Source organism: Megalobrama amblycephala, linkage group LG7, assembly GCF_018812025.1.
Source record: "Megalobrama amblycephala isolate DHTTF-2021 linkage group LG7, ASM1881202v1, whole genome shotgun sequence".
Taxonomy (NCBI): domain Eukaryota; kingdom Metazoa; phylum Chordata; class Actinopteri; order Cypriniformes; family Xenocyprididae; genus Megalobrama; species Megalobrama amblycephala.
Window position 1 is genome coordinate 26,971,067 of NC_063050.1, and position 25,390 is coordinate 26,996,456.

General features: G+C 36.8%; 2 protein-coding genes across 3 annotated transcripts; both read left to right on the forward strand.

Moving 5' to 3' along the window:
• Positions 1–2,029: 2,029 nt before the first annotated feature.
• On the forward strand, positions 2,030–6,085 carry gpr78a (G protein-coupled receptor 78a). Its single transcript, XM_048196789.1, has 3 exons — positions 2,030–3,464; positions 3,561–3,674; positions 4,534–6,085. Exons 1-3 carry the CDS (start codon positions 2,794–2,796, stop codon positions 4,793–4,795), a joined length of 1,047 nt encoding a protein of 348 aa, XP_048052746.1. The 5' UTR covers positions 2,030–2,793; the 3' UTR covers positions 4,796–6,085.
• Positions 6,086–6,194: 109 nt separating this feature from the next.
• On the forward strand, positions 6,195–20,088 carry cpz (carboxypeptidase Z). Of its 2 annotated transcripts, none has more exons than XM_048196787.1 (11): positions 6,195–6,475; positions 7,233–7,262; positions 7,957–8,331; positions 8,460–8,675; positions 11,376–11,611; positions 12,542–12,703; positions 14,572–14,733; positions 14,824–14,959; positions 15,394–15,533; positions 18,844–18,943; positions 19,078–20,088. In XM_048196787.1, the coding sequence occupies exons 1-11, from the start codon at positions 6,334–6,336 to the stop codon at positions 19,422–19,424; spliced, it is 2,046 nt and encodes a 681-aa protein (XP_048052744.1). In that variant the 5' UTR covers positions 6,195–6,333; the 3' UTR covers positions 19,425–20,088. The 2 variants fall into 2 exon arrangements, with proteins under 2 accessions (XP_048052744.1, XP_048052745.1); XM_048196788.1 differs by having other exon boundaries at positions 6,196–6,475; positions 11,376–11,572.
• The last annotated feature ends 5,302 nt before the right edge of the window (positions 20,089–25,390 follow it).

The following is a 25,390-nucleotide window of genomic DNA, read 5'->3' on the forward strand; positions in this document are numbered from 1 at the left end:
ATTGAATCACAGCAGAGACATTTTCATTTGTATGTATAATATAATGTGATGCAGTATGATGTGTTACCAATGAAGTGATGGACACAGATTCTTTTATTTAACCTGCACTGCATGCTCATCGTCATCATCACCTGGCTCTGAATGCAGATGACTCTTGTCTGAAATCATCTTAAATAAAACATAATAGACAGAGGTTGAATATACTATCTTATATAATACAGGTAGTTTAACCAAACTGAGAGGGAAAATGAAGTATTATTCAGATTAGCCTTGGATGTATTTAGTAAGAGCCATCTGCAAACATAGCAATGCCAGTATATTGTTTGTGATTTGGAGTTTAGTTAAGTAGGGTCAGGCATTGGTTTTCTTTTAGTATTCAATAAACAATTTTTTCGATCATCATTTTTTCAACCAGAAAGAAAATCCTTAAGGGGTTCATTGTACACAGGATCAGCTGCCTCAAAATACCACAATGACAGACATGTTTCATAAATGGTCCTCAGTGTTTAAAGAAGAAAAAAACCTCAAAATATGGAATAAAAGCCCATGCTTTACAAGTTGCCATGGTGATGGAGAAAAAATAGCCCTAGCTTTACCTGCTGAGCAGTTGTTTACATGTGCGTATAAAGAAACACATTTCACATTTGTACTCCCAAGAAAGAAAGAAATGCAGAAGGAAATGGACTATATAGCATTAAAAGTGGTTCTTGGCTCTAAAGGGGAACCACTTTTGGTGCTATGTAGCACCATATCTTTAAAGGTGCTCTAGCACCTTTGTAAAATGGTGCTATGTACCCATAAGAGGTGCCATATTGCATTTTATTTCTTCAACAAAAATGGTGCTAAACAACACCAACAGTAGTTCTTTGGCTCGTAAAGAATCTTTAAAGGGGCTTAACAGGTTCTTTGTATGGTGCTATATAGCACCTTAACCACCCCAAAGAACCACTGAAGAACCACTTAAAGGGTTAGTTCACCCAAAAATTATGTCATTAATGACTCACCCTCATGTCGTTCCAAACCCCCAAGACCTCCGTTCCTCTTCGGAACACAGTTTAAGATATTTTAGATTTAGTCCGAGATCTTTCTGTCCCTCCTTTGAAAATGTATGTACGGTGCACTGTCCATGTCCAGAAAGGTAATAAAAACATCATCAAAATACATTTTGGTCCAAAAATAACAAAAACTACAACTTTATTCAGCATTGTATTCTCTTCTGGAATCCTTTCCATTGAATTGATTCCATTGAATTGATTCCATTGAATCCTTTCATCTGTCGGCGTTGGTAATGCACTTTTACGTCGCCGTGGTTGTTTTTGGCGATTAGGACATCTGCAACATGCACACTTATGCACCATTTTAAAAAAATATAGCAATACCAAAATACAAACAATGTAGAATACAGCTCGGGCGCACCAGATAACACGTCAGCAGCGTCTTACATCAGCAGCGTCACTGCGGAGTCATGAACCACACTCCGGAGCAGAAGGGGGCGGCAATGCACCAGTAAGCTGGATGCCAACCGCCGTAAAACAGGAAAGAAGAAGAAGAAGAAGCGGAGTCGTGAACGCGAATTGACAACAGACCCGGAAGAGAATACAATGCTGAATAAAGTCATATGTGACAGATGAAAGGATTCAATGGAATCAATTCAGTGGAATCAATTCAATGGAAAGGATTCCGGAAGAGAAGACAATGCTGAATAAAGTCGTAGTTTTTGTTATTTTTGGACCAAAATGTATTTTCGATGCTTCAACAAATTCTAACTAACCCACTGATGTCGCATGGACTACTTTGATGATGTTTTTATTACCTTTTTGGACATGGACAGTATACCGTACATACATTTTCAATGGAGGGACAGAAAGCTCTCGGACTAAATCTAAAATATCTTAAACTGTGTTCTGAAGATGAACGGAGGTCTTACAGCTTTGGAACGACATGAGGGTGAGTCATTAATGACATAATTTTCATTTTTGGGTGAACTTTAAGACCATACAGGGTGCTATACAGCACGTAAAGTGGTTCCCCTATGATTACAAGCCAAAGAACCACTTTTAGTACTATATAGCACCATTTATTTTTAGAGTGTATATCAAAAAGTCTTTACCTTTACCATATAAAGTGAGTTGAGACAGGCTATGTAATATAGAAACTATCTCTCAATCCTTCACTGATCAATGGCTAAATTCAGCTCTTTATTAGACAGGTTCCAGCCTGTTAAGTATCCTCACAATTGTGCTGTGTATATAATCAAGCTAATGATTTTTCTAAAATATGCATTTTTTTATATTACAGTACAGACCTCAAAAGGTACTGCATCGATTCTTTTATTTTTGAACTGAGCTTTGCAACTTCCTTAGGCTTAAAATAATCTATCTCTTCCATCTTTCCCGCTGGCCAAACTGCATGTTTATCAAGCAAACGTCACATGTAATAAACTGGCTGCACGTGATCCGGAGCGCTCAGAGAAGAATAATTCTAATACGCATGAGCACGCGCTCCGGCTGCGCGCTCTCAATTCACCTTCGAACGTGTTGTTATTCGGTGCCTAATATAAAAACATACAAAAAAATTATCATTTTAACTTAATCAATGTGGACGACAGGATTGAGCTTAATTAAAGGATGTGATGGTAATCAAGTCAGTCAGAGATAACTTCAGCACACTGGACAGCGTTCATTTTTACCAAAGCAGAATGGAAAGCAGCAAAGATGAGCCACCGAGGACCCTTGGGGATATCACGGACAAAACCCCGCAACAAATCAGCCGTTATTGACTTTAGACAGAGACATGAACTTATTGGAAATATTTCTGGAGTTACTCATCGTTGTAATTGCAGTTGTGTCACTCGTGGCGAACTTGCTAGTGTTAGTATGTTTCACATGCAGCGCACAAGTTCGTGCACAGGTACCAGGGATCTTCATCGTGAACCTGTCATTCTGCAACATCCTCATCACCGTTCTCAACATGCCTTCTACCCTACTTGGGGTCGTAAAACGCCAAAAGCCATTTGGCGACCACTTTTGTTATACAGTGAGTTTCATGGATACTTTTCTGACTACCAACACAATGTTGAGCATGGCAGCTCTTAGTATAGACCGCTGGATAGCCGTGGTTTTTCCTTTGACTTATTCCAGCAAAATGAGACTCAAGAATGTCGCGCTAATGGTCATCTATGCCTGGCTTCACTCGCTCGCATTCTCGCTTACTGCTGTCCTGCTGTCGTGGGTCGACTATAGCCCCGCGTACGCGTCATGCACTGTGCACCTGAGAGACGGTGATGGGAGCCGTGGTCACTTCATTGTGTTCACCATAGTGTTCCACGCATGTACTTTCGCAATCTCGCTTTTCATCCTGTGCTTTACCTACCTGAAAGTACTTCAAGTGGCTCGCTTCCATTGTAAGAGGATAGACGTTATAACGGTGCAGACACTTTTGCTACTTGTCGACATTCACCCAAGGTACGTTTAAAACATTATATATCAACTGTTCAAACAGAGAACAGTTTACATATTGTAAGCATATGCATTCTTGACGTATTCTTTGAAACTTTTTAGTGTGAAACAACGGTGCTTACTGGAGCAGAAGAAAAGGAGACAGAGGGCCACCAAGAAAATCTGCATATTCATCGGGTCGTTCGTCCTGTGCTTCGCCCCCTATGTCATAACACGGTATTGTTTTATGACAATACATTTTAGTAGAATGGAAAATATAAAAATAATTATAAACAATGTGCACATGCTATTGCCATGATACAGATAGGCCTATTGTTTCTATGGCAATATTAGCATAGGCCTATGTGTAACAGTAAGAGGAGACCGAGCTGAGGCTAGTTCAATTTAAGTAATATTACTCAGAGTAGGTTTATTTTTGAAAGTCAATTTCTGTATATCTTAATGCCTTGCTACAATGAAGGTATTGAACATTTACACCGTTATCGCCCAGAAAAAAAGAATAAATTTTGTTGCATGTGAGCCCTATTATGTAATATGATTATTAAAGCAACCTCTTTAATAATCCTACTGCAGACTACAAAATACTAAGAACTAGTGCTGTCAAAAGTAATGACTTTGATACCAAGTCAGTACTGAAATTTAAAAAATGTGACGCATTGAGCGCTGTTGAACTGATGCGTAAACACCTCTGATTGGTCTTTGTGTTCACGCACTCATCAGATACATCTGTGATTGGCTACAATGATCAATGCACAAGCATTTGAAAGGCACGGAAGTGTTTGAATTTGAAAGTGCCTGTGTGTATCTGTGTAAGCGCTTGATGTCTATTTACAACATGTTTTTGAAGCGCTGATCATTGTAGCCAATCACAGACATATCTGTTGAGCGCGTGAACACAACGGCCAATTAGAGGTTCAACAGCGCTCAAAGCATCATATTTTTAAAATTTCAGTACTAACACTAACACTAATTTCTTGTAATTTGCTTCCAGCATGGTCATATATCAATTCCCTCAATACAGTGCCATATTGAATGTTTATATAATAGCCTAATATATATCCTTCTTTTCTCATAGACTGACTGAACTGACTGCTTCAGTAAAAATCGACCGTTACTGGGGGATCATGAGTAAGTGCTTGATGTACAGCAAAGCTGCCTCTGACCCTTTCGTGTACTCCCTCTTACGGCAACAATATAAGAAGGCCCTTTTTGGAGTGTTCAACAGGATTTTGGGACGGAACTCATACACACTGTCTGGTCACAGCAGCCCCTCGGACATAGAAAATGGATGCTACTCACAAAGGGTTAACAATATGCTGAAGGATAACTGTCACTAGAGCAGGTCAAAAAGACTGACAACTGACACCTTCAGAAAGACGTGCTCAGCAGTGGGCTCTGGTTAGTTAATGGCAAAATGCCAAACGAAACTACCTATAATTTCTGAAATAATGGCTTATACTGTATCATTTCTAAGTCTGTATAAACCTTGGAAAGCCACAAAGTTTGCCATTCACTGGATTTTCTTTTATTGAGTTCAGACCATTTGCACACTCATCTGTTATATGACTTTATTCACAACATAGTCCTATAACGTGTATTATAATGTTCATTCTGAAATAAAAATAATTATAGTAGAAGAGTAAGTATTGTATAGATATTTGTTGCCTAGCATGAGATATAAATTTATTTGGATAAACTTGACTTTTTCACTATCCATCGACTCATAATAGTAGGCCTACATTAATCTCACATGTAATTAAATATTCAGAGCCTTATTCTGCCAAGAGCAGCCTCTGGCAGGGCCACAAGGCCATTAAAACCTGTACTAAAGTCACTCCAGTGTTGTCTTGAAAGGTGAAAATTAGGCCTATCTTAAAATGTCTGTTTCTATTTGATTCAATATTCTCTTAATTCAGTTGTTGCCTTATCAAACTGCCATTATCACTCTCTGGTTGTGACTGTTATTTGTTTTGTAGAAGTTATGTGTGTCTAAATTACAGTTGACAGTCACATGAAAAAGAAACATTTTGGAAACATAACAAGACATACTGAAATGCACAGCTTACAATGCAGTTAATGTGTTATTACCATAAGCAGATTGCACACTTTAAAATTACTGTATTGGTTTACAAATAAAAATGTAAAAATACAATTTAATTCAACACATAATGCTAACTAGTTTATAGTGTATGTTCAGAATTTTAAGTTAAATTCATAAAGAAATGCAGCAGGTAGGCCTAGTATACATTCCCATACTACATCTGTCATGCATTGTCCTTTGACCCTTGTGTCCTTTGACCTATGACATACTAACAGCAAGCACTAAAATATGTGCAATTTAAAACAAAAGATATAACTTTTGTGGTAGGCTTTTAATGTACACTTAAAAATGCCAATTCTACACGTTTTTCAAAAGGCTCCTCATCAGCTCCAGTGAATAAAGATTTGTTTCTTACTCATACAACATAGCTACTTGAGTTCCTTTATAAGCTGTTAGGTTTTAGATTTTGGTCTAAAACAACGAGAAGTGGGGCTTTATATAGCCAGGTGGCCACGTGCCTTTCTGAATCCCGTCCAGGCAAGTGAATTTACCACACATAGGGATTACAGTCACGTTCTTGGAAATGGAAAAAAGTACGTTTTTGTTTGTTTTTGTTTTTTTCAAACGCGGCATTGATTTTTTTAAGTCTATACCACAATAAGGGTAAATGTGAAGTCAGGCTTTCTGAAAGAACTATAATTATAGTGGGTCCCAGACACAGCAGAAGAGCGGCCGCCTACGGGAGAAACTTTTTTTGCTGTAATTTGATCATTTGGCAGCGGTGCTCGTGCAGGCTCTCCCTTAAGCGATGGGGGTAGCGGGACTTTTCGGAAGATGATCAACTTTGTACGTCGTAGCGACTGCCACATCATTCAGTTTATGGACAACAACATGCTCACGGTTTTAATTCTTTTAAGCGCTCTGGCGACGTGCTTGTGCATCCCACCACAATGTACACCGGAAGAAGCAGCAATAGGTAACGTTGTACATTCATTCAATGTTACACCAACTTTAATAGGCTACAGTTAACTCATGCAATGTTATGTGAGGGAAAAATGGAGACGTTTACAATATAACTACACTAATAGTCACAAATTTGAACGCTGTTTTGAATTTGTTTCTCGTGATCTTAAAAATATTTTTTTATTAAAAAAATTAAAGCAGTTTTTATTTTTGTAAGCATAAATTGTGACTACAAATGATATTATTATTACATATTACATTTTATTATTGCAAAAATATTAATAATAAACATTTTTTTTAATAGTTTGTTTTATCAATACGCTAAAGTAAAAATAAGTTCACAAGACGCTTAAATACTGTTTAAAAAGCATCCTAAGATGCACCTCATCAAGCTGGTTGGTTGAATGCCCAGAACTGTAGGCTAATTGAGGCAACGGGCTGCTGCCTTTACTAAAAAGCAAAAATGTTAGCTTAAAATATTAGCAATAATAAACCGTACTACTAATTTAAATGTGTAAATAGCAATAATAAAGAATGAGAGGGTGTGTAACCTACAAACTTTTGACTGGCAGTATAAATGCTCAGAGGTCAAATAACGTTTTGCTTATTCACAAATGCACGCGCCAAGTGTGAAGGCTTGACATTTATATATTCGTGCAGAAAAATGTCTTTCTTTCCACTGTGTACTCTACTGCCATCTAGCCTTCAGAGACCAGGCTTTGCATCGACTTCAGCAGCTGTAACATCCTCTGTGAATAATTGTTTTTTAGGAAGATGCAGAACACCTGCAGGAGAGAAGCGTAAGTATTCATTTTATTACATTGTGCATAGTGAGTCAGGTTACTGCATGTACCTATAGTTGTATGTAATACACAATTGTTATATCATCATGTTGCTTGTTTTTCTGAAATAAAGTGCAGAAACTTCTAGTGTTTCACAGCTCTAGCATGTAAGGGATGGTGAATACCAAACACCACTGCAAGATGGGACTTGTCCACATCACTGTAGAAAGGGAAAGACATAAAATGCATTTAAAGGCCTTAGGGTGATTAAGTAAAAGTTTTGAGATGGCTTATAAGGTGCAATCTGTAATTTGTTTAATAAAGGCCAAAAAATTAATCTGATAAATTAAACTAGCAGTAATGTCTTGTCATGCTGGGTGTCACATACTGTCATTGTAAGAAGGTATTTATTATTAAACTGCCACTAATAGGCTGAATAATCGAAGCAGCCATGCATTTCTTTTCTTGAAACTTTAAAATAGTCCATATATTTGATTCATGAGGCCCTCCCTTCAAAATGTAGTATTAAAAACATTCCACTGCAGATGACATTCCACAAACTGTTCCATTCCAGGAAATTGGAGCAATATAATTCTCTTTAGTTTCCATATTAAATTAAAATAGTGCTACACTGCCCACGACACATTCTTCCTCCATTCTCCACCAGCCTCAAACTGATTTTAATGTAAAATCCTTTCTCTCCTGTCTCTAGCACAGTGCATAGAGATGGTGCTTGGTTACTGTCAGGATGTGCCCTACAGCCACACCACATTCCCCAACATTGTGGGCCACCGTACACGGCAGGATTTAGAGATGGGTGCAGAGTACCTTCTCTTGAGCGTGATCCATGGGCTGCTGAAAGGAGAGTGTTCTCCAGACATCCGTCTGTTGGGTTGCTCCGTATTGGCTCCACGTTGTCAAGACGGCAGACTTATGAAGCCGTGCCGTAGCACATGTGAGATGGTGAAAAAAAGCTGTATCCATGCCTTTGAGGCCATACAAATGGCATGGCCTTACTTTCTGGACTGCGACCGATTCTTTGTTGGCCGTGAGGAGGGTTGTTATGACCCATTGTCAGAGCTAAGAGGTAAGAGTTAAAAATTACAGTTCATAAAAAATATTAATATGCTTAAATACTTAATTTATACTTAAAAAGTATTAATAAGTAAGCTTATTTTATAAGTATTAAGAAAAATACATACTTTCTCCCCTCAGAAAAGCAGGAAGTGGCCTTCGCCAACATATCTGATGGTGGTCTTTCCACTATCATTCAGTTCACTTACCACTCTAACTCTCAGATGTTCAGCATCCTGAAGAAGACAGCAGCAAAATGCCCCCATATCTCACAAACGTACAGCATTGGACGCAGTGTGGAAGGAAAAGACTTACTGGTTATTGAATTCTCTAATAACCCTGGACAACATGACCTATGTGAGTATGAGGTACACTACAGTTTAAAATTTGGGGGTCAGTAAGATTTTTTTAACCCTTAAATGCATGACTGTTTCGCCAATCATTCTTACATATTCGGGTCTTTATCGACCTGGATCTATATCTAACACGGAAGGATCTCTACCTGTCACGATAATATAAAACTCCTCTGATATTAGAGTAACAATTACAGAAGAATAAAATAAATCATATTTTGTTACCTTTTGGAGCTTGAAAGGGCTCCGTTTGAGCAGATGTTTTATGCCATCATCACTGTCCTCGTCAGAGCTCATTTCCCAGTAAATTCAGCAAATAATGGGCTAGTTTTATGTTTGAGGTCATGAATATGAGCCCATTCGCGATCTCAAACATATTCTCAAAACTATATAATTTTCAACATCTTCAAAATCAATATTCAATATTCGATCGAAAATTTCGATCGCTAACAGCTTCACCAGATCCATCCAGTGACAGTTACAGTCATATTTGATTGTGTTCAGTACTTGCTCTGCAGTAAATCGCTGAGCCATTTCATGTGTTTCTTATTATTTCGTTTTCTGTCTGAATGAGTCGTCACTTCAGCATTGTGTATCAGACATTGCCACCTTGTTGAATAAAGGTGAATTGCACTTCCGTCATCTAAGATTCAATTATTGTATTGCCGAAAAAATATACATACACTCATAGACACCTCAGGTCATTTGCGACCCTATACAATTTTTACAAAAATGAATACAAAAATAGGCATTCTTATGTAATTTTATGATTTTTTTTTTGTTATATTCTTTATAATAAATTGATTGAGGAATACCAAGAAGGTTGATGTCTAACTTTAAAAAATTAATGAGGAGGAGGGTAGTGATTGACGTCCCGGGTCACTAAAGACCCGAGGTATGCATTAAAGGGTTAAAAGATTAGGGTTTTATTCAGCAAATATGCATTAAATGTATCTAGAGTGACAGTAAAGACATTTATAATGTTACAAAAGATTTATATTTCAAAGAAATACAAAGTTCTGTCATAAAACTGATGGTGCAGGCTGATAGATCCTTAACTCAATCTGCTTGCAATCACATCATTCTCTATAGGGCACAGCTGATTGGTTCCTACTTTATCAGTAGCCAATGAGCTTCCTGTTCATCCTTTAAATACTTGGTCAGCATTTTGCTGTAGCAGTTTGAAGCGCGTTTTCAGAAACCCTCCATCTTCCCCAGCTCCACCTGTATAGATCTGCGACGGATAATTCATGTACGCTAAATTGTACAGCCGCAGCTTACTTGCTCACAGCAGCATGTTGTGTATTGGCAGTAGCAAGTCTGGAATAAATTACATTTTAAAATAAATTAAAAAGAAAAACATTATTTTAAATTTGTCACGTGTGGTTGTAGTGAAGCGCACAACGATCGATATTTAAGGAAATAAGGTCTTTGCACACAGTCTGAAATTCGTGTCCAAAACTTTTGCATGTTCGACCTCACGTTATGTCAATCACATTTACACACTGCCTCCGAAACTTTCGTCCGTCATAAAAAAAATCGAATCAGGTTCGATTTTCTGCGTTTTTCGCATCCGTGGCACGCATTTTGAGAGACGTTTTGACAATTCAGAGCCACCGTACGCGAGTGCCAAAATCCAGAATGCCATCTGACAAGTTGATCCACGTCATCTACAGCACAAAGCAGCAGCGGAATACAAAGAGACAGAATATAAAGACAGATTATGCCAGTAGCAAAGCATCAAACTGAGCCACTGACATCCTGAAGTAAACTTAGAAATGCTCGGGATAATCAAGCAGCTCCTTGATGAGGTGGAACTCTCCTTTCTCTCTATGCAATCTCGGGATTGGATGGACCCAATATTTCCTCTTTATTTTTCTCTTTTTAAGAAGAGAGACGACAACTAAATCATGCTCACTGCTTGAAGACTTCATTTTGTATTGTTTTGCTTTTTTTTTTTGCAACTGTTTCATTAATACGCATCGAACTCAGTGTGCAAGGCCTCTGTGCGTGACGAATTTTTAGGATCACGAATATGAAAAAACGCATGCGAAAATTTCGAACTCAGTGTGCAAAGGCCTATAGTCTTTAATAATTCATTCATCCAATGGGCACATGATAACTCAGGAGAAAGATTGTACAACCACGTATAACACAAACAATACCAGGCAATGCACTAAGGAAACTAAGGACTTAGTTAACACAGATAGGGTTATCAATGTAAAACAGAACAGGTGTAGAGCTAATTAATAACCAAGGAAACCAACTAGGGAACAGAACTCAGGCAAAGCAGAACAGGGAACAGAATGAAAACACAATGAAACTGAACAGACATAGAACCACACGTTACAAAATTGTTATAATATTTCACAATATCACAGTTTTTACTGTATTTTTGATCATGCAGTATTGGTGAGAATCAAAAACTTTGCAAAACATGAAAAATCTTACCAACCCAAAAACTTTTCGTAGGTAGTTTACATTTTGATACTATAGATTTCACAAAAGAACTGCAACAAGAGTGAAAAACATCTTTTCATCCCCTGTTAAATCTCCTTCCTAGACACAATATCTGAATTTGGAGTAGCATACTTCTCTTGCTATTTCTGCTCTAAACAATAGTAAGAGTACTATTCTAGTATACTATTCTGAATTCAGCTTTGATTAAATTCCTGTTCCCATTTTTCTCTTCACTGCCCTCTAGTGGAGCCGGAGATAAAATTAATTGGAAACATGCATGGAAACGAGGTCCTCGGCCGACAGCTGCTGATATACCTGGCTCAGTATCTGTGCTCTGAGTATCTGCTGGGCAATGAGCGAGTTCAGACCCTCATCAACACCACACGCATCCATATCCTGCCCTCCATGAATCCTGATGGCTATGAGATTGCCGCTTCTGAGGTAGCCGATAGGAATGACCCCGAAAACATCTACCAGGAAGTAAATATTTTGTTGTCTGAGTCTGTCTGCCTGTCTGTTTGTCGGCTGACTGACCATAGCAAGCTCCCTGCACCAGAGAGTGTCCTCCAGAACAGTTCAGGCCTCGGAGGAAGTCCATATCAAGGCAACTACAGCTCTTGCTATTGTGGAATAATTGTGTTTCAATGTTGGCACAGTTTATTACTGCCTAGGAAATAAAAACCATAGCAAAACAAGCATAAAAAAGGTACATAAAATTGGTCTAGTGATTCAACTATGAATTGAAAAGGACAACTGGTAGAGGGAGGCCTTGACTAACCACTCTAATAGACTATTGGCCGCATTTTGTTTGTCATATAACACAGCAGTATTTTAACAATAGCTTGGTAAACTAATAGATTCATCTACATCTTCTCAAAATCTTTTTACTGGTCACCACGGGTGATGTTTAAGAATATAATGTGTTGTGTTGGAAACAACTGTTTAATTAAGTAATTTCAAATAATGTTTTATAAGAATTGTTATAAAAAATATTATTTATTTATTTATAAAAATAAAATGAATTCCACATAAATTGTTTTAGATAACATAAAAATGAATTCTAATCTTAGTCTGAATCTTAAATAGGAGGATAAAACCGTGTTGGTCTACTCATTTAACACTAACAGACGTATCTTTGCCTGGTTCTGATGTTTTCTGTCTTTGTATAAATTTTCATCGACTACAGTCTTTTAACACTTGCCTTCTTTTTTAATATTTCGCTTTCTGATCCATTAAATGTGTTAAATTGTTTAACTCCTTTATTAGTAATTTAGTTTGATGTGTAGCTAATGTCTTAGATGTAAATTGAAAGAGAGTAATACAAATATTTTTACGTATTTAGTGACTCTCTTTGAAGCCCTGTTAAAAATTTGCCCATGAATTTTGACCGGTGGGATTTGTAACATTTAGGGTCATGAGTACAACGGATGGACCAGCGGTCGGACCAATGCACAGAATCTCGATCTGAACCGCAACTTCCCTGATCTCACCTCCATCTTTTACAATCGGCGTCGCTTCAGACATTTCCGTAGTGACCACATACCCATCCCTGATTCCTACTGGTTAAATAAGGTAGAAGTATGAATGCATAGCCATTTCTATCAAACATACAGTTGCACAACAAAAATACACTTGATTCATGTTCTTTGTGAATATCTGAATAACATTTGTATACAAATGTACAGTGCATCCAAAAAGTATTCACAGCGCTTCACTTTTTCCACATTTTATTATGTTACAGCCTTATTCAAAAATGGATTCAATTCATTATCCTCCTCAGAATTCTACAAACAATACCCCATAATGGCAACGTAAAAGTTTGTTTGAAATCTTTGCAAATTTATAAAAAAACAAAAAAAAACAATCACATGTACATAAGTATTCACAGCCTTTGCTCAATACTTTTTTGAAGCACCTTTGGCACCAATTACAGCCTCAAGTCTTTTTATGATGCTACAAGCTTGGCACACCTATTTTTGCGCAGTTTCTCCCATTCTTCTTTGCAGGACCTCTCAAGCTCCATCAGGTTGGATGGGGAGCGTTGATGCACAGCCATTTTCAGATCTCTCCAGAGATGTTCAATCAGGTTCAAGTCTGGCCTCTGGCTGGGCCACTCAAGGACATTCACAGAGTTGTCCCATAGCCACTCCTTTGTTATCTTGGCTGTGTGCTTAGGGTCATTGTCCTGTTGGAAGATGAACCTTCGCCCCAGTCTGAGGTCCAGAACGCTCTGGAGCAGATTTTCATCAAAGATATCTCTGTACATTGCTGCATTCATCTTTCCCTCGATCCTGACTAGTCTTCCTGTTCCTGCTGCTGAAAAACATCCCCACACCATGGTATTGGCCAGGTGATGAGCGGTGCCTGGTTTCCTCCAGACATTAAGCTTTCTATTCAGGCCAAAGAGTTAAATCTTTGTTTCATCAGACAAGAAAATTTTGTTTCTCATGGTCTGAGAGTCCTCCAGGTGGGCTATCATGTGCCTTTTACTGAGGAGTGGCTTCCGTCTGGCCACTCTACCATACAGGCCTGATTGGTGGAGTGCTGCAGAGATGTTTGTTCTTCTGGAAGGTTCTCCTCTCTTCACAGAGAAACGCTGGAGCTGACCATCGGGTTCATGGTCACCTCCCTGACTAAGACCCTTCTCCTCTGATCGCTCAGTTTGGCCGGGCGGCCCGCTCTAGGAAGAGTCCTGGTGGTTCCAAACTTCTTCCATTTATGCATGATGGAGGCCACTGTGCTCATTGGGACCTTCAATGCTGTAGAAAATTTTCTGTACCCTTCCCCAGATCTGTGCCTCGAAACAATCCTGTCTCAGAGGTTTACAGACAAGTCCTTGGACTTCATGGCTTGGTTTGTGCTCTGACATGCACTGTTAACTGTGGGACCTTATAGACAGGTGTGTGCCTTTCCAAATCATGTCCAACTGAATTTACCACAGGTGGAGTCCAATCAAGTTGTAGAAACATCTCAAGGATGATCAGTGGAAACAGGATGCACCTGAGCTCAATTTTGAGTGTCATGGCAAAGGCTGTGAATACTTATGTACATGTGATTTGTTTATTTTTTTATTTTTTATAAATTTGCAAAGATTTCAAACAAACTTCTTTCATGTTGTCATTATGGGGTATTGTTTGTAGAATTTTGAGGAAAATAAATGTAATCCATTTTGGAATAAGGTTGTAACATAACAAAATGTGGAAAAAGTGAAGCGCTGTGAATACTTTCCGGATGCACCGTATGTTTCGTTACTTTCATATGAATCTGCTGTATTATTGTAATGTTCAATACAGTGATTCAGTATAGTGACAATACTGTACCTTGTTTATACAGTGAAGCTATGAAGTGACAAATCACATAGAATATTATTTAGAGAGCATTTAGAAACTTTAAAATGACATCTTGTGTTCATTTATTTTTATTTATTTATTTCTTTTTAGGTAATTGCACCAGAGACCTATGCTGTAATGAAATGGATAAGATCATATCCTTTCGTTATATCTGCCAGTCTACATGGAGGAGAACTGGTCATCTCATACCCTTTTGACTTCTCTAGACACCCTCAAGAAGAAAGGATGTACTCACCCACACCAGATGAACAAGTGAGTAATTGAATGTTCCTCCAACTTTTTCTGCGGGTGAAGCTCCTGCACTTACTTATTTTACATAACAAAGTCATTTCCTGTGTGTAGATCTTTAGGCAGTTGGCTAGGATATATGCAGATGCCCATGCCACAATGTCCAACAATGACACAGAGAGATGTGGAGCCTCATTTGCCAATAAAGGAGGGATAACAAATGGAGCACAGTGGTATAGCTTTGCTGGAGGTAAACACTTTCCTTACAGAAAATCATTGTGTCTTTGAGGCTTAATTATAAAAGGGTTAGTTCACCCAAAACTGAATGCCGGCCAATAATGAGTCGATGTTCTGACATAGAACCTGAAAGCACTGCACTGTGTTTACAATGTCAACTACAAAGGAGAATGACAGGGAAGAAAAGAAATTGCTGAATAAAGTTATTTTTGTTTTGTTTTTCCGCACAAAAAGTATTCTTGTTGCTTCGTAACGTTAAGGTTGAACCACTGTAGTCACGTCAACTGTTTTAACGATGTCATTACTGCCTTTCTGGCCTTTGAATGTGGTAATTATGTTGCTTTCTCTGGGGGATCAGAAGCCTCTTGGATTTAATCAAAAATATCTTAATTTGTGTTCTGAAGCCCCATTCTATTTCCCATGTCTGTCTATGTGTTATTGTATCAGGGATGTCAGATTTTAACTACCTGCACAGTAACTGTTATGAGATCACAGTGGAGTTGGGCTGTGATAAATTCCCCTCTGAGGAGGAGCTCTACCCTGAGTGGCTCAGGAATAAGGAGGCACTGCTCAGCTTCATGGAGTCTGTGAGTTTACTGTTCTATTGGCTCATTGAGCTAAGAGTAGATTGCAGAGTTGCAACTGCATAGACTCTTTGTTTTGTTTGTTTATTTCCTCACCATGCTAAATATGTGCCTGATTTAATTTTCTCTACACTGAACTCTTGTACACGTAATTACACAAAAAGACTGCTTTGCAATTTTTTTTTGCATGACACTACATGCAAAAAACGAGTTTTTCTCATGCACTGAGCCAGAAATCTCAACTTCAGTAGAAATTACAGCACATACACCAAACCTTGTAACCTTTCTATATTCTGAAGGTTTTTACAGAGGGGTTTATGCTTTTTCTGTCATAAAAATAGATATGTAAAATCAATTCTGTAAGAACCTGTAAAAACTAATATGTCAACAGAATGAAACGAATTCTGAATCTGGTTTTATCCAATGTTCATATTTCTGTTCTTGAAATGTCTGCAAATTAGTGCATATTTAATCAGATAATGCCACATTTGCATATTTAAGGGTACACTATATAACTTTTTTATTCAAAATTAACAAAATTTAAATAAGTTGACACTTCATCAATCTTTCTTCTAAAACATGTTTTTGTCTTAGCCTGATTAACTATGGTAAACCTAGTATAATATATAATTTATATTTTAGACCTGACGGGATGAAATTGTTTACATATGTTACTCGCCTCTGCATGTTTCATCATTTTATTGGTATTTTATTGAACCGATAAATGTAGCTCTCTAACAAAGTTCATTGTAAAGCATTATCTATTGTGCTGGAATGTATTTTCAAAGAAGTACCGTGTCTATTAATGGGTAAAGCTACGGTGATGTCTTCAGCTAGTCAGCTTGAGATCCTGGTTATATCTCTTAAAGGAGTACTTCAATGCTGGAAAAATTGCTTTAGTAGGAAATACTTTTTAACTTTTAGTCATAATGGTGTCGACTTGTATTGTTCCCAGTTGAAGAATTCAAAGAGTAAACATTTAGCGGGAGTGAGTTACTGTCCAATGAAGGATCCAGCACATTGTAGGCAGCGGCTAAAGGCTGTCCATGGGTGGGAATACAAAAATATAATCTGTAGTTTTCATGAAAGCCCTACACTGCTGTAAAATAACTGTAAAATACTTGCAGCTGTGGTTGTCACCAGTAGTGTACTGTTAGTTTACAGCTCTCCCTTTTTACAGTATGTTACCATAATAATACCATGGAAGGTAACTCATTTCATTTGGGAAACCAATTGTTTAAAACATCCAAGTTTAAAAACTAGTATTTATACAGTGTTAGTAATTTATACTGTGAACTTATTTCATTTAAGTCCACTGAAAATAGATATTTCAAACACTTAATGTGTAATAATGAAATAATCACAACATGACTTTAACTCAAATCAGTGCAGTCCTTCGTTAGCTAACAAAAGTACACATGTGCTACAGTACTTAACAAAGAGATCATTACTTCATCAGCAAATTCACAAATCCACTGCCTTTAAATATAGCAACATGCAGTATAACATCAGTGTTTCTCAGCTCATCATTGACTGAAGCAAAACTAATGTTTAAAAATCAAGGGTCAAGAGCCCAACTAAAGCAAACACTGATCTCCATCATGGTGAACGTCAAAGTTCAAAGTTTCTGTTCTTGTTTCTCTTTCCTTCTGTGATTCTGCTTGTTAACAGCAGGTGTTCATCAGTGTCTGATGTCACTCATTTGTTTTTAATTCACTCTTTTAAGTGGGCTGTATTAGTAAACTAATGTAGTGAGTAGTGAATAGTGTGATTTGGAACAACCTCTGAGTGTCAACTTTGAGCGCTGTTAATTGACCCTTCGTAAAGACCCGCCCCCCCTTAGTTACTGTTGCTTTGTCTGACAAGCCGTGGCACTGTCATGCCAAACAGAATGATAAAAGGACACTGACAACACGTCGACAGTCAAGACAGAGCAGGTTACTTATGATATTATGATATTAAGTCCCAGCTTTCAAACTGTAAATTTTTTTAAAGAATTTTTTTGTTTTGTTTTGTTTTGTTTTGTGGCTCTTTAATGTGTTGTAACAGATTGCTGTAACGCCTCAGCTCAAGCGGCTCGTGAACTGATCATCTCTTCCTACTAGTTAATTTATAGCATCAAATAAACATGAATGAACATGAGAAGGAATGTTGTTGCAAACGCAGAAAGATGTCAGTACACACCATTTTTCAAGTTCAAGTCCACCAAGAACTCCTGACTGATTTGTCGGACAAAATGAGGGATTCGGCGTTATGGTTAGATCGTTTGTCAATCAAACTCCCAGAGAAGGGTCAATTCACGGTATATTGCTGTTGGCTACTTTCTCAAACACGACAAATATTACCCAGAATCCATTGTTTTCTACGGTATATTACTGTTTTAATGGAAAACAGTATGTTACTATTAAAATGTGGCCTTTTTTTACAGCAATTTTTAACAGCGTGGAGCTAAAAAAGTCCAGCGGACTTTTGTTGACAAATAAACGTGAATTTCTTGATCCAGGTAACATGGAGAATGAGTAAACATCATTCATTTGCATATACTACCCATTTTATAGCAATACAAAGCGGGTTGAAAAATTGCCGAATTTACACTTTAAGCCTAGTAGTGAATGTTTATGAGCGGTAGGATAACCATATTCATCCAAAGAGTCACATCCGAAACAATGTTCTTCCACAAAATGCATGAGTTTTGTTTTTTAACCACTGGACGACCAAAAGTTAAATATAGTGTACCTTTAAACAGTTTCTGAAATCTTGTAATACAAAAAATGTTTGTAATTCTTAAAGTAATGAATCAGAAGTATGGTGATATATTCACCTAGTACTAATACTTACCATTCAGTGTCTTGTATTTATTTAGCTGGTTAAATGGTATGAAATGTTATGTTGTATTTATCCTTCATATTTTTTCCCCATATTCCTCACCTTATTTAAGTGTTTTTAACAGTATCTAACAAATTAAATGAATGAACATTGCGCCTAGATACAGCAACACACTGGACTAGTCCATTCTCATAAGAGAGGATGACTGTTTTGATATATATATATATATATATATATATATATATATATATATATATTTATATTTATTTTTTTATTTTTTTTAATTATTCAGATTTCTTCTTAATTGTTGGAAGAACAAGACCTGGAAAACTTAGAAAAACAAGATGAAATATGTGGGGCTATAGACCCCATAGTTATGCCCCTGATCTCTTCTAACTATGCTAGTATCTATATTTGAGAGAGAGGCTTATTTTAAATGGCTATATGGTAACAGATAAGATAAATAGCTACTTTATCACTCTTGTAGGTCCACAGAGGTATAAAGGGCATTGTGAAGGATGAACAAGGAAATGGCATTAAAGGAGCCACAATAACTGTTAGGGGCTTGCGACATGACATCACTACAGGTAACAATTTATTGTAAAGTCATAATGCAACCTTCAACACACTTTTACAAACCTCTTGTGTTCCTTTTCATTGACCTGAAATGAATAATGCAGATGTAAATGAGTGTTGATGTAGCCTCTGTCTCTCTCTACAGCTGAGGACGGTGATTACTGGAGATTGTTGAATCCAGGTGTCCACATTATGACTGCAGCTGCCTCTGGCTACTCTAAAGTATCCAAGCGCATTAACATGCCAAGGAACGTTCGGATGGGCAGAGTGGACTTTGTGCTGAAGAAGGCCCCACGAGAACCCTCTCTTGACTACTTTAACATCCCTGAGCTGGACAATTATGAGCGTTTTGACCCATTTAATCAGTTTGAGCAATACAGCCAGAGAGAGCTGGGAGAGAACGGAGAGGAGAGAACTGAGAAGCCCTGGTGGTGGGCTTATTTTAGCCAGTTAGGCATATCTGCGCCTACCTGGCTCCTGCGGAACTACTAGGGACCCTCAGGACACCATTGGAGAGCAAAATGATCCCTAACTTTTTGCACCCAAGCTTTACTTGATTGTCATCATGATGATATAGCATTAACTCCTTATGACATGCTAGATGTGCAGCTAACCACTGGGAATGGTGAAGCATTACTACTTTGGTAAATAGCCTATCTTATAAAAAAAAGTCAAAAGTTTGGAATAATTAAGATTTTTTAATGTTTTTGAAAGAAGTCTCTTGTGCTCACTAAGGCTGAATTTATTTGATCAAAAAAAGAAAAGAAGTTAAGATAGTGTATCAGACTGGCATCATATAGTAACAGAATTCACCTGTAAAAATACTGGAAGTATTTTCTTTTATTTCTCTTTTATTTTTGTTCAGCAGTAGATCAAATTCTCCAAATGCAGCAATAAACACCTTACTCTAAAGTTTGGCAGCTAGACATGGGATGGATAGCATTGCATAGTAAATGATAGCGTTGCTGTGGCTTTTGCAGTGTGTTATCTGTTATCAGGGCATATATTGTATATTAATCTTTTTCTGGCACATTAAGGATGTTTCAGTGCATGACTTTTGAGGCTGTCATTAAAGTGTTAAAGTACTGTTTTAAATAGGCATAAAAAAATCTATTAAGATAAATCAAGATAAATAAAAGAACAAACTTCTGTGCAATTTCAGATTATTTTCTTTACATTCTACAATTTAATGTACATTAGAGTTGGATTATCATAAATATTTGAATGAGGATTCCATAATGGACCAAAATGAGCACAAAAAAAAAATGTTAGGAAGCCACAGTACTTTGTTGAACCGCTAGATGGCAACAAAGTCTGTATAATGAATCAGCTCTATCTAACTTTAATTTTAGGTACATGCCTTCTTGTAAACAATGGCAATAGATAAAGATATTAGGATTCTGAAACTGGGGGTTGATTATTAAGAATGTACAATGGCTGATTCTGATATCTACATAAAGTATTGTGTTACTTTAAAATATTATTTACTAAGAGGATATTTATTTCTGTTACTTAAATTTCTGTTTTGAGTTTGCTCTTAAACCTGATTGTGAAAAATTCAAGAGGAAATCCAAGGAAATTATATTTGGGCATCAGTCCTGTCTCTGTCTCAGCAATCATAGTCTGTTAGCTCAGATTTAGCACAACAATTCTCCATTTGCCTTCAAACCACTTCACGACTGACCCATAAATGAACTGGTGGCAGGGGTTAATCCAGTGTCGCATTCAATTTAAAGACCTATATAATAGTAATGCACCCATAGTATGCTCTGTTTTAAAGGCTACAGTATTATCTCAGTGTCACTGCAGAATATTACACCTATGCTCTGAACACCAAATAAGACATGTTGAGAGCACAATATAAGGCAATATAATTTGCTGTCAGCATAGCCTATCGTAAATTACAATTGATGTCATAACACCGCAGCTGCAGTAGTATTCTTTACAGTTGAGCAGGTGCCTGTCCCAGTGGCTTTGTAAAGAAAGTCTCTAATGGCCTATAATAGCTGCATCGTTACACAAGCTCCAAACACATGCTGATGGAATTTACACGCAGAAAACATCATAACTCGCTTGTGTCAGTGCCCCGGATGCATATCACACTCGTTGTTCTTATTGCAGCAAACCATTTTGACACATTAGCCTGAAGAATAATCAGAGTGGGGTCAAAGTATCACAGCAAAGGCGCCGCTCTAAGTGCCTTTTCGCACTGCCTTGTCAAATTCTGCACTCTATAGGCTCTGCAGGTCTTTCCTGCAGTCAGTACATCTTCAGTGGTTTTCAGTTATACAGTAGTCCGCTAACAAACCCTCAGAACTAATTACATAGTCTGTGTACTTTACCTCTGAGTCAGACTTTGTCATCAGACCAAAAGAAAGACATTTGGACAAACTTCCTTAGAAATTTAGAAAAGAATAAAAAAAAAAAAATATTTATTCTGCATATTTTTTTCAACATTTTCCACGGCTGGCCTTACAAGATGCTCTACTTCATATGCTGGTCAAGATTTGGTACAGATATTTACTAGGGGTGTAACACTATATAACAATATATCCCAATACAAAAACACAACAATGTCGTATTGTGGATAGTGACAATATTTGACAATATGAATATGCGTAGTTCACCCAAAATGAAAATTCAAGTTTACAGAGTTTTAATGTCAGTACTACATTGAACTACTATATATATTGTTGATTATAATGAATAATAATGCAATAGGGGAATATTTGTGGGTCCTGATAATGCCAAATGTCTTATGTTACCAGTAAAAAGTGGCTTACGTTATTTGAAATATATCTAGTCAGTGACAGAGTGCAAACATGTTCATCTAAAATAAATCTGTTTCAGCATTAGAATCGTGAATATTTTTGTTCTGGTGTCACCATTGTCCTGTGCATTGGGTTACCAGCACCAAGTCCAAGCCTGTTCATTTCTACCCCCAATATAATACCAAATTTAGCATTTTTTGTTATCCTTTTACCATATGCCTTGGAGTTTCGCAATAATATCGTATTGTGAGTTCAGTATCGTGATACGTATCGAATCTTGACATGAAGGTATCGTTACACCCCTAATACTTGCACATCTATTTGTTGGTTTGGCAGGTCTTGCTTTTATGTACTTTTTACATTTTTTTCATTCTTACAGTTTTTAACATTTTTTTTAAAGACCTTGGTTAAGTTGGGCTTAAAAAAATCCATCATATGACTTTTCCCTCACATAAACCCTTGTCCTAGTTAATTAAATAAAAGTTTTAGTAAAAGGATTTTAGTTTAAAAACAACTTTTTTTTTTTTGATTAGTCAAATTTGCAACTCTTGTCATATTACTCAATGAAAAATGTATCAACAGGCACAAGTTCAAAGCTGCTGAGTACTGTACTTCCTTTTTTAGTGATAGCAAAATTACAAGTGACTAATTATTATTCAAAAAGTTAAGGAGTTTGCTTCCATATATAAAATTATTTTATATGTTACAGAATCAGGATATTTACTCTGATTTCTGTAAGCTCTTTACTAATAAGTTATATAATTTACATTGCTAACTGAAGCTCTCAGAAAATCTAGGAGCAAATGACAAATTCTAACAGCTTGATATGGTTTTATTCAGTCATGCTCAATAAGTTTATACAAGAGAAAACACTACTATGTATTATGCTACCTTATTTTTTTCTTCAATGTACTATACAATTACTATATTATTTGTGACCCTGGGCCACAAAACCAGTCATAAGTCGCACTGGTATATTTGTAGCAATAGACAACAATACATTGTATGGGTCAAAATTATAGATTTTTCTTTTATGCCAAAAATCATTAGGATATTAACTAAAGTCATGTTCTATGAAGATATTTTGTAAATTTCCTACTGTAAATATATCAAAAATGTATTTTTGTGAGTGAATATGCATTGCTTAGGACTTCATTTGGACAACTTTAAAGGCAATTTTCTCAATTTTTTGTTTTTTGCACTCTCAGATTCCAGATTTTCAAATAGTTGTATCTCAAACCAGATATTATCCTATCCTAACAAACCATACATCAATGGAAAGCTTATTTATTCAGCTTTCAGATGATGTGTAAATCTTAATTTAAAAAAAAAATTCCCCCTTATGACTGGTTTTGTGGTCCAGGGTCACATATATGTAATATAAATATGTTATTTCTACAAAAATGTAATTTAATAAAAAATAATATATCAGTTTGTGAATAAGTTCTTTAAAAAGGCATAACAGATTTGTTTATAATGAATAATGATAATGATAATGGAAAACTCTACATGCACTTTGTTTTACATTCCTCAAGTCATCCTTGCAGTGTCTCCTAAAATAAAACAGTTTTTGGAAGAGCTGACACTAGTGAATCCAATGAAGAACTAATAAATGAAATGTTTGCACATTTTACCTCAAGCTAAATGGGTCATTCTCACTTACTGACAGTTTGTTACATGTTTGTTCCTGAGAAGTTTTTATAGAATAAAATACTTAATATCCCCCCACCCCACTGCTGGCTTTCAGTAGACTAATTGCATACGCTTGATTTTTTTTTTTTTGCATCATCTTTAATTCTCTCTCTCTCTCTCTCTCTCTCTCTCAGCACACTGTATAATGAGGATATCATGAAAATCATCCAACTGTTATCTTTCTCTTTCATAATTTCTGCTGTCTCCAATTTAAGATTAACCTCTTTCTGCTTTCTTAGTTTTTATTTTCCCATCCGTTTGACGTGCAACTCAAACTCTTTGCCGGATTTTTTTTCCCCTGTATAATTGGAGGCACAGTACATGAACAATACAGCTTCAGTTGGAACATGTCAGCATGGAATCCGTGGTTTAGGCCTATGCATCCATGTAAAAGAGCTCTTTTGGTAGCCTGCTTTCTTCTTTCTCTCTCTCCCGGCGGTGAGGTGTGCTCAATGTGGCAGAGATAATTTGTTTGCTTTGCAATTATTTTCCATCAGTGGAGACAAATTGATTTGTACAGCATAAAGCGACAGTGAGAGTGTAGTGCACTATAAGCAGCTCAGACAGATCAGCGCTAACTTGCTTATGCTAAAGTCTGACAGACAATGGCACTGTTCCTGTCATTCACTCTCTGTTGAACTCAGTAGTTGGTGCACCTAAGAGAAAATGACTGTGGTGCTCTAAAATCAGTCAGTTGTACAGTATGTGATATGAACTGTTGTTTGCTTTAAGAAAGTTACCAAGCCCTGTACGCATGATTGCATTATTGCATGACAGAGCAAGACAATATCCAGACCAAGTTTTCCATTTATCTGCATATAACCAACAAGACTGGTAAAATGGGGGAGCCAGTGCTGTTAATGCAATATTTTTTTCTAATTTAAATTAAATATTGCATTTTAAATTTGATCTGTGAAATGTGTTTTTTGTCAAATTGCAACAGGAAATTTAGTAGTTTACTACTCTATCACAAGAATGAACAGAGTCTATGAAAAAAAAAATCCTGCCTTTTTGATAAAGATCACAGAGCTTCTACAGGTTTCTTTGGATTTTTGGTTTCCTTTGAGTCAAATATACTTTTGCCTATAGGTCATCTGTGCATTTTTTTCTATCCCCAAACTGCAGCAAGGACAGACAGTACAGCTTGTGATTTGCATTTACTCCATGGTGTGAAATACACTGTAACTGTATTTTTGTATGAATTTGAACAGTATTTACTGTAATATTTACAATAAGATACTGTAGGCTTATGTAAAATGTGTATAAAATATATTACTGTAAACAGCAAAGGATTATGGAAAAATATATGGTCACTACTGTAATTCTTTTCATAAATAAATTTACAGAAATGAACTTGCCCGCAAAAAACTCACCAATGGCAAGGAAGATTTGTTTAACCCTTAAATGCATACCTCAGGTCTTTAGTGACCCGGGACATCATTCACTACCCTCCTCCTCATTCATTTTTTTAAAAAAGAAAAAAATCATAAAATTATAAAAGAATGCCTATTTTTGTATTCATTTTTGTAAAAATTGTATAGGGTTGCTAACGACCCGAGGTGTGTATGAGTGTACGTATATTTTTTCTTCACAACAATAATTGAATCTTAGATGACGGAATAAGTGCAATTCACCTTTATTCACAAGGTGGCAATGTCTGATACACAATGCTGAAGTGACGACTCATTCAGACAGAAAACGAAATAATAAGAAAAACATGAAATGGCTCAGCGATTTACTGCAGAGCAAGTACTGAACGCAATCAAATATGACTGTAACTGTTACTGGATTGATCTGGTGAAACTGTTAGCGATCGAAATATTGATTTTGAAGATGTTGAAAATTATATAGTTTTGAGAATACTTTTGAGATCGCGAATGGGCTCATATTCGTGACCTCAAGCATAAAACTAGCCTATTATTTGCTGAATTTACTGGGAAATGAGCTCTGACGAGGACAGTGATGATGGCATAAAACATCTGCTCAAACGGAGCC

Excerpts from the sequence above, each read along its gene's own strand:
- gpr78a (XM_048196789.1), top strand. The coding sequence starts at position 2,794 with ATGAACTTATTGGAAATATTTCTGGAGTTACTCATCGTTGTAATTGCA. Across the intron at positions 3,465-3,560 it reads CTTGTCGACATTCACCCAAG|TGTGAAACAACGGTGCTTAC; the intron begins GTACGTTTAAAA and ends GAAACTTTTTAG. Across the intron at positions 3,675-4,533 it reads GCCCCCTATGTCATAACACG|ACTGACTGAACTGACTGCTT; the intron begins GTATTGTTTTAT and ends CTTTTCTCATAG.
- cpz (XM_048196787.1), top strand. The coding sequence starts at position 6,334 with ATGATCAACTTTGTACGTCGTAGCGACTGCCACATCATTCAGTTTATG. Across the intron at positions 8,332-8,459 it reads CCCATTGTCAGAGCTAAGAG|AAAAGCAGGAAGTGGCCTTC; the intron begins GTAAGAGTTAAA and ends TTCTCCCCTCAG. Across the intron at positions 18,944-19,077 it reads GCGACATGACATCACTACAG|CTGAGGACGGTGATTACTGG; the intron begins GTAACAATTTAT and ends CTCTCTCTACAG.